The 9,475-nt window shown below is 42.6% G+C and overlaps 1 protein-coding gene across 1 annotated transcript in view; it reads left to right on the forward strand.

Moving 5' to 3' along the window:
- The first annotated feature begins 319 nt into the window (after positions 1 to 319).
- ATP5PO (ATP synthase peripheral stalk subunit OSCP) overlaps positions 320 to 9,475 on the forward strand; it is a 22,122-nt gene continuing 12,966 nt past the window's right edge. The window contains exons 1-6 of the mRNA XM_007446491.1: positions 320 to 427; positions 1,606 to 1,656; positions 2,652 to 2,762; positions 5,499 to 5,628; positions 6,506 to 6,618; positions 9,110 to 9,196. Of these exons, the coding sequence (XP_007446553.1) occupies positions 392 to 427; positions 1,606 to 1,656; positions 2,652 to 2,762; positions 5,499 to 5,628; positions 6,506 to 6,618; positions 9,110 to 9,196 (528 nt within the window). The 5' untranslated portion in view covers positions 320 to 391. The remainder of the gene's footprint in view (positions 428 to 1,605; positions 1,657 to 2,651; positions 2,763 to 5,498; positions 5,629 to 6,505; positions 6,619 to 9,109; positions 9,197 to 9,475) is intronic.

Here is a 9,475-nt window from a genome sequence, read left to right on the forward strand (position 1 = left end):
TCACCTTTTAGCGTGGTAGGAAGAAAGGGTAAACACGCTAATGATGCTAGTGATGAATGTGAAATGGAAAAAATGCCACCGTACTTATCTAAATGGAAATTTTAAGCTAAGGGCACTATATCTATTCTACAATAAGGGTCACTTAGTAACTCTAGAATTTCATTTCCAGGTGCTGTCCGAGCCCACTAGTCCCACCCGCCAGCCCTGTGGGTCCAGCCCTGACCACTCGCTTCTAAGGACTACAACTCCCAGTCTGAGGGAGATCCCTACGCATGCGGCATGACGACCTACGCCTACATTTCCCAGCAGGCAGAGCGGCTACGTTGACGCACGCGTGCGCTCTTGGTCGTTTTTTGCCAACTCTGGTTTGACCTACAGCCGCCAGGAGAAGATGGCCGCGCCGGCAGTGTCTCGGCTCTCCCTGCAGGTGAGAGAACGGAGGTCCTGAAAGCCAGCGGGAGAAGCCCTCCTTGGGTGACTCGTACCAGACCCCTAAGTTCCACGGTTCCAGGCCACAGCTGGGGAGCGTGGCCGCCGTTCAAGGTCGCGGGGCCAGGCGAGTGGGGGGCGACGCCAGGCGGCCTGGGCAGCCCCGCTTTCCCCCCGGGATGCGCGCGGGCCGGTGGGCTTAGGGCTGCGTGTGTCCTACCTTGGCGTTCTCTGCCCCGAGAAGCAGCTGGTTTGAAGGGCACAGGTGAAGGGGGATCTCTGTATGTTGTGGTGGTCACACCTGGCCGGGGTCACCAGTAATGCTAAGGAATATTTGTAAAAGCACATTTCACGTTTTAATAAAAAAGTGAGACCGAAAGGTTAAAATGACTCGTCCTTGGCTGCTCAGCCAATGAGGGGTAGAACTGAGATTCGAATCCACAGAGTTGGAAAGAAAATTCGTGCTCTTTTTATTACATGATGCTTTACATATCATGACAGCGTACAGCTTCCGTAAGTTTTCAATAAGTGTTATAAAGTCTTTTAACCCTCACAACCGGTGTAGTACACTTAGAGCTGGAATTATCTGAAGGTGACCTGTGCCTTTGCAGGTGCCATTTAAACTCTTGATAGACAAGATACCATCTCAACAATATCAAGGTAGTATTTTGATAGACAAGGTACTAGGGCCTGTTCTCACATCAGAGGGCTGGAGTACCCAAAGAATTTGTCTGTATTTTCAGATAGCATTTGGATTCTGAGAAGCTCCATCTCTTGCAGACCATGCCTGGAATCCTCCCACCTTTTATTAAAATCATGCTCGAGGGTGGTAATATAAACGCGGAAAATCTCGTTAAAATTTTTTGGAAGACATATTTCACCAAACTTAGTGTTTTCTCTCTCATAGTGGTGTGCTTGCCTCAGCCTATTCCTAGTAAACTAGGAAGTTAGAGGTAGAAAAGCAATTTCCCAAGCGACCTGGAATGATTTCCAGTGGGGAAATTTACTCCTAGGTAATAAAGAGAAGCTCACCCTCACGTAATCTATGTGATGATACAAGGAAACGTGAGAAGCGAATCATCTAGAAGTCATGTTTACTGTTTATTATTGCAGGTTTAAATGCAGAAATCCTTTAATTAGTCTCATTTGGATCTACTTTCTCTTTTTGTTTTAAAGGTGCGATGCCTCAGTACATCTGTGGTCAGGCCGTTTGCCAAGCTTGTGAGGGTATGTCTTTTGTAATTGTAAAGCAGATGAATGTGTGTGAATCAGACAGCAGTACACTTAGGGCATGGATTTTGTATAGTTACCCCTAAACCTTTCTGCATGATTTGTGGTCCCCCAAATATGATGGGGGTGGAGGGGCTGGGGATGGAATAATGTTGAATGCCTGCTGTGGGACAGGCCCATGCATAACCTTTAAGTAGGAGAATTTCTTAAAACCCGATAACAGTGATGGGAGGTAGCTGGTCTTCCCATTTTACAAAAAACGAAACAGACTTTGGGAAAACTTGCCCAAGGTTATTCAGCTTAGTCTTAAAGCTGGACTGAAACTAAATCTTGATCATCCAAAGCCTAAGCTTTTCTACTACAATCACACAGTACCACTAAGCATACGTAGTCATACATTGATGGTAGTGTGGTTTTAAAAGCCAGTGGTTCATTGTAAAAAATAATTCAAGCCTCAGGCACTTAGTAAATTGCTAAAGGGCTCCATTAAACTGAACATTTATGGAGCTCTGTAAGGGATATTTGCAGTATTACTCTGAAATGTATAAAAGTATGCTTGTGTATGTTTCATAAACACCTGTTTTCCTGGTTCTAACGTGTTCAAAACTGCCTTCTATCAGTGTTTAAAACCTCCCAAACTTGGAACTAAGTAGTTATTGAATTCAAAGGAATCCTAAGCTCATCTCATAATTAACATAGTTGAATTATAGATAGTTAGAGCGGAAGGGGACTTCAGACACCATGTTTCCTAAACCCCTCAGTTTAAGATGAGAAATTGGAAGCTCACAGATAGAGTGACCTGGCCAAGGAAACATCCCTCATTTTGAGAATTGTCATTCAGGATAGCTCTTTGATGACATATTTAAACTGGTTTGTGCTATAAAAGATGTATTTTTTAAATTATAACTATTTCTTTCTGCTATTGATACCGTAGTATTGTCTTAACTGATTTTCCTTTTCTCTTCCTCCCCTCCTCCACCCTTTTTTTAAAGCCACCTGTTCAGGTATACGGTATCGAAGGTCGCTATGCCACTGCTCTTTATTCTGCGGCATCTAAACAGAATAAACTGGAACAAGTAGAAAAGGAATTGTTGAGAGTAGCAGTAAGTAGCCTTTTCTGTTCATTACTTATTAAGTTCTCATTGTATATATTTTGCTTAGATATTTGACTCTGCATCCCTAATGAGGTATATCCTAAGAGAAAGAGTTGCAAGAAAAAGGAAAAACATATTTTCTGTAGTGATGTTGATAGTAATAATACTGGGTATTATCGTTCTGAACCTATTGTATAATAGGTACAGACTGACACAAGTAAGGATATTAATATTAGGAACCAAGATTTGGGGCTCAGAGAAGAAATAGAAAATCTAAATTTAAGATGGTAATTTAAGAAACATTGTCATTTCAAAAGAGAATTAAAAAGTCACCTTGATAATCTTTGCTTGTATTGCCAGGTATTTCCAAAACAGTCTTTAGAATATATTATGATTTTGTTTAACTGGGAATTTATTTTCCTTATGAAGCCTTTTGTGAGGAGAAAATGATCAGAGCACGCTGGGCAGCAAAATTAGTGAAGGTGCAAGAGTTTCATGACGATCATAGAGAACTGGCAAAGACCACAAGGCTACGGGGGAAAGTTGACTTTTACGTGTTTTTTGAACATGAAAACAAGAGTAAATGAACTGAATTAACAAAAGCCTACAGTGTAACTTAAATAGAAGAATCCCCACTGCAGTTTCCCCTGAGTTTTCTAGTTAACATATTTTGTTTCTTCCCCTGCTCCTTTTACAGTAAGTCCCCTACATACGAACCAGTTCCGTTCCAAGAGCACGTTCATAGGTCCAACAAAGTTAGCCTAGGTACCCAACTAACACAATTGGCTGTATAGCATTGTACTGTAGTAGGTTTATAATACTTTTCACACAAATACATAAAAACTAACAAAAAATAGAACATTTTTAACCTTACAGTACAGTACCTTGAAAAGTACAGTAGTACAGTGCAACAGCTGACATCCAGGGGCTGGCATCGAATGAACAGGCAGGAAGAGCTACTGACTGGAGGAGAGAGAGGAGGTGGGAGATGGTAGAGCGGAAGGGTCGTCAGCAACAGGAGACGGAGGGCTGCAACTTCACTCACATCCCGGGCTTGAAATAAAGATGCTGTACTACTGTACTCTATACGGTACAGTACTTTCTAGTTCCCACTTCTGGCAGTAAGTTCTGTATTAAAGGAGGGGGATGTACAGTTAGTATATAATCTCTCCAGAGAAAGTTGTGCTCTTTTTTTGATTTTATGTTTTAAGAATTTCTTGTAATTTTTAATCAACTTCTGAAGATTTTTTTTTTAAATCTTACTGTTTGTTAGAGGGGATAAAAATCTTCACAGACTAGTTGTATAGAACAATAAGTTTTGTTCGTTTTTTCATTTTGAGCTTTTGTGGGAACTTTCGTCCTAACAGACAATAATTTTAGCACTGTTTTCCTCCCTTCGTCCATCTATCTCTGCAGATAACGCTTTTGATCTCAGTTGGTACCGTCAACTGTTCTGACAGAATCATACTTACTGTTGGAGACACTCGGGGGACGGGTAGGAGGAGCAGACAGGGTCACACACAGGCTTTTGGGAGGTGACGGTGACTGCCCGCCGCTCGTCCCACACACCCACTTGAGACCTGAGCACCGGTGTTCGCCAAGGGGCCAGTGGCCTGGCTTGTGGACGTTAGAATGGGGTTTAATTAAAACTTGAAGTCGGTTAAGACGTGGAGACATACAGAGGAGGCCATTACCTTAAGACTCTTTATAAAAGAAAATCAGCCATTTCTTGGCACTGAGAGGAAAATGTGATGCTGCCCAGGTGTCACTAACTATCCATGGGTGATGCAGCAAAAACAGATAAGAAACATGAAAAACTGTATGGTTCCAACTCCGGAATGCTTGTAGTTTGTATAAGTAGCAGTTTTTATGGAAAAATATTGTTTCTTTGGGGTCGCTCAAGTTGAGGTTTTAGCATTAGACAGCAGTGTAGGCAGGTAGCTAGGATCAGAGACAGAAACTGTCCAGGAGCCCAGGAGAGGGTGCTGACAGAGGGGTTGAGGGGCTGATAGAGGTGCATGACTGAAAGATGCCCAAATGGAAACAGCCGTTGGTTTGCTGGAGCTCTGGCCTGACACTCAGGGGAGCAGAGTGCTGGAAGCTGCACGTGATCACTGACCAGACGTTGGTGAGGTAACACAATGGAGACAAAGTTGTGTCTCTCATGGTAATTGCACTCCCGTTTTTTGGCCGTTTTTCCTTCCAGACTGACTGGGGCTGCTCTGGAAGCCCCAGAGCTCCCGCACAGCACTGGGTTGGTTCTCCTGAGCTCTCTGAGGGGCAGAACAGAATCCGGGTCAGCCTGAGAGGGAGAGGCCCCTCCAAGGGAAAGGCCAGGGGGCCGCCTGCAGTCAGCACATCTTGTCAGGCCTACACTTGAGTGTGGGCATCATTAGCATCCGCTTAGCATGGGAAAAACTAGAGTATTACCCGTAGTAGATACATTAAAATAGGTGGTGAATTAAATCTTTTGGCTGCTTAGGTTTTCTGTAATCTCTCTTGAAAGGCAAAAATAAATTTAAGAAACTTCATTAAAGTGGTTCTAAGTATTTTCAAGAAATACTGTATCCTGTGTAAAATCATCTTAAAAGCAAAGCAAATTTTGTGATTGTAAACTTCTCTTCATGTGCTTTCAGAGTGCCAATTTTATTTATGAAATATATGATTCATCAGAACATATGTGTATGGCAGCTAGGATCATTTATGCCCTAAAGAGTTTAAGAAATTATTTTTTGGTACTTTCAGCAAATCTTGAAGGAACCCAAAATGGCTGCTTCTGTTGTGAATCCCTGTGTAAAGCGTTCCATTAAAATGAAAAGCCTAAATGACATGACAGCAAAAGAGAAGTTTTCTCCCCTCACGTCCAACCTGATCAGTAAGTATTAGATGTTTTTTTTTGAAGTCTCTGAAAATTCTGCTACTGAAACTGTCCTCCATGGGCCAGGAACCCCAGCACTGCCTGCCTTTCGGCAGTGAGGAATCTTGGTCTCCCCCAGCCTGCTGAGTCACAATCTACATCTTAACTGGCTTCCCAAGTGATTTGTTTGGGCGTTAAAGTTTGAGGAGCATTGTCTAAAGGATATTAAGATGCAAGAATGTCTGATTGCACAGTTTCAACCCATGGACGAGACCAGTGGGACTCATACCAAGAAAATGGTTTGTAACCAGTGGCTGTGCCCCTGTCCTTGAAGACATTTGCATTCTTTGGTACATTTGAGTTGCTTTTCAAATCCCATGATCACTCAGAATTCAAAGAAAGCGTGTAGTGAATGTAGACAGTGTGTTAATTTCGGGATTTATGGCCAACACTGGTATCTGTGGCATAAACCTGAAAATCAGATTGAAAGCCGTATCGAGAAATCTACTGCAAATCCATGTAAGACACACACACCCTTACAAATTTAAATCCTTGTTTGTTCAGTCTTTTTTTTTTTTTTTTTTTTTTTTTTTGGGGTGGCCATGGCTCACGGGCCTAGCCGCTCCGCGGCATGTGGGATCCTCCTGGACTGGGGCATAAACCCGTGTCCCCTGCATCGGCAGGCGGACTCTAAACCACTGCGCCACCAGGAAAGCCCGGTTTTTTTTTTTTTTTTTTTTGAACATTGAATATTCTTTTTAAATAAGTTGCATCTTCTCCATTCACATTCTTAAATGATGTTGAATTTTAAGGCCACAAATCTAAGTTTGCATTCGAGGTGAATATAATGCTTCATGAATGACCTGATTTAAGTGAAATACCTTTACTTTCCCAGATTTGCTTGCTGAAAATGGTCGCTTGAACAATACCGCTGGGGTCATTTCTGCCTTTTCCACCATGATGAGTGTCCACCGGGGAGAAGTGCCTTGCACAGTTGCCACCGCATCTGTAGGTGACGGGCTGTTGCTGCTGCATTTGCCTTGACATCCCCTGTGTCACATTTTGCAGAACAGAAAGAAAAAGGCTAAAATCAAGAAATCAGGACAGGCGACTTAGCACTTGGGCGGTTTGCTTCATTTATACCAGTTTCTGTGAACCTGTGCTTTGCGAGGGCCAGCGTGTTTTCTTGGTGCTTCCCTAACCAGTGATTATTCATAAAGAGTGTAGATTGGGTTAAAAATGTGTTGGGAAATACTGGTTTATGTTCCATTACATTAAGTTATTTTGTAAATATCACACTACGTAGTTTACTGAAATGAGTGTCTAATCTTCTGCGGTGGTGAGTGGGAAGGGGTAAGGCAGAAGGGCCCTTTGGTCTTACTGACTTGCTGAAGTGGACTGAATTTTGAAACCTACACTATTCTGGGCGCTTTATTTTAATATCAAAGGTCTGTGTGAAGCAGAAGTGTTATTATCTTTATTTTACCGATGAGGAAGCTGAAGCCCAGGGGAATGAGTTGCTTGCTCGAGGGCACAGCATGTGGAGCTAGGATTTGAACACAGGCCTCTCTCTCAGAAGTCCGTGTTGCTTCATCTGCACTGCCTCCCCAGAACTAATTTTGCTGTTGTCTTAAGTATGTGTTCTCTTCCCGCTGTAGTTCAGTCAAGGTAGGGAAGCAGTCTGTGGGGCTTGATTATCAGTAGAGCATGGAAGATGTCCGCGGGGTGCGCAGCACCTGACCTCACCCAGATTAATATTTCTAGTGTTGAAAAGCTATTCTAACTCTCCAGAAGAGCATAATATCAAGGAGACATTTTAGCACATAGTACCTATTCGTACATTTGTAGTTCAGTAGTAGGCGCCCCCAAAGCACATTCCTGGCTGAGAATCAACACAGCTCAGATGTTCTCCGGAGCCCACCGCGACTGCACTGGTTCTCCTCGACCACAGAGCTCAGACCAGGCTTCCCTGGCCAGATGGTCACGCCATCGCCATGGCCAAGCACTGGTGCAGGTCATTCTTCAGTGATTACAAGGACATGATTTTGTAAGTTTCTTAGAACCAACTGATGCTAATGTTTTTGACATTGAGTCTCCCGGGTAAATAATTTCAACCCTTATATATATATATATATATATATATATATATATATATATATATATATACATACATACACACACACACACACACACACACACCTTGATTAATGACTAGGGGCACAGACTTTAGAGATAAACTGATTTCAAATATTGGTACTAGTCCTCACTTGCTGGTGGAACCTTCGGTGAGTTCTTTTTTTTTTTTAATTAATTTTTATTGGAGTATAGTTGATTTACAGTGTTGTGTTAGTTTCAGGTATACAGCAAAGTGAATCGGTTATACATATATCCACTCTTTTTTAGATTCTATTCCCATATAGGGCATGACAGTATTGAGTAGAGTTCCCTGTGCTATACACTAGTTTCTTATTCATTATCTATTTTTTATAGGTATATATATATGTGTATATGTTTATCCCAGTCTCCCAATTTATCCCTCCTGCCCAGGTGAGTTCTTCTTAACCACTGTGAGCCTCAGTTCTCCCACACGTAAAATGGGAACAATAACACCTGACCTCCCGGAGTTGTCCATGTTAAAGGAGATGGTGGTATAAAATGCCTGGGACACACAGGTGCTTAGCACGCAGCATGTGTCTGAATGGAAGGTGGGCGTATACTTCTGAGTTCTCTAACCTCAGAGCCTCAGCGAATGATTGATGGAGCACTGATAGACTTCCCCACCACCACCCCCCGAAAGACACTGTTGGATCTTTGCAGAGCTTAAAGGCTTCTTTGCTAGCTTTTGGAGGTAGGATTTGTGACAGGTGAAACGCCGCTCCTTCAGCAACATTTGCCGTTCTCACCCAATCGGGGGTAAAAGTTGGGGCAAAAAGGAGAGAACACTGGATGGTCAGGGCACTTGCTCTGTAGGAACAAGATTACAGAGCTGTACTGACTTCAGGAGCCAGCCGCCTGCCCGGGCTCTCTGTGAGCTGCAGAGTGGAGCGGCATGCCAGAGCTCCTGGTACCCGCAGATCCCAGGTCAAACTGCAGCTTTTCATCCAAGGGAATAATAGACTCAGGCTGCACCCGGGGGAGCTGCACGGACGACAGGCTGCATCCTCAGTCATTATAAACTTCAGGTTTTTCCCCTAATCATCACTTCTAAGTTGTACTGCGAGTACCATGGAGCAGAGATGGGCAGTAAGTGAACCTCACCTCCCAGTGTGAGCTGCCCGGGTGTTCTTGTGAGGCAGGGCCTTTGCACACCCCGGCACCAGCATTGATGAATGACCATTGCAGCCCAACTCCAGTATGGGTCCTCAAATATCTAACAGAGGAATTCACAAGGCCTGTCTTGGTGATATGTTGCCAGAGGGATGTTTTTTCTCTCCTTCAACTATAGTAACTTTCTGTTTTGCTTTATCTAAATTTAAAGGATGGTTTTGTCCTCTTTTAGCCTTTAGATGAAGCCACTCTTACCGAATTAAAAACAGTCCTGAAGAGCTTCCTAAGTAAAGGCCAAGTATTGAAATTGGAAGTTAAGGTAGGTTTTTAATTACGTACAGTATGTTTCCTCAGGTTGTTTGACACCTAAAATGGCTATAGAAAGTGGAAAATTAGATTTGATTATGTAAAAACTTGCCTATAATAGAACCTTCATATTTATATTCAATATAAATGATTATTGAGTCCATTCACAATTTGACTTCTGTCATTTTCTAGATATAATTGTTACCGCTTACAGTTAGTTATGTAGTACGTAGACTTTTCAGAGCACTTTTTCATCTTTCTTTTTTTTTTTTTTTTTTTTTTTTTTTTTTTT

This window comes from Lipotes vexillifer, unplaced genomic scaffold (genome assembly GCF_000442215.2).
Source record: "Lipotes vexillifer unplaced genomic scaffold, Lipotes_vexillifer_v1.1 scaffold1549, whole genome shotgun sequence".
Lineage (NCBI taxonomy): Eukaryota > Metazoa > Chordata > Mammalia > Artiodactyla > Lipotidae > Lipotes > Lipotes vexillifer.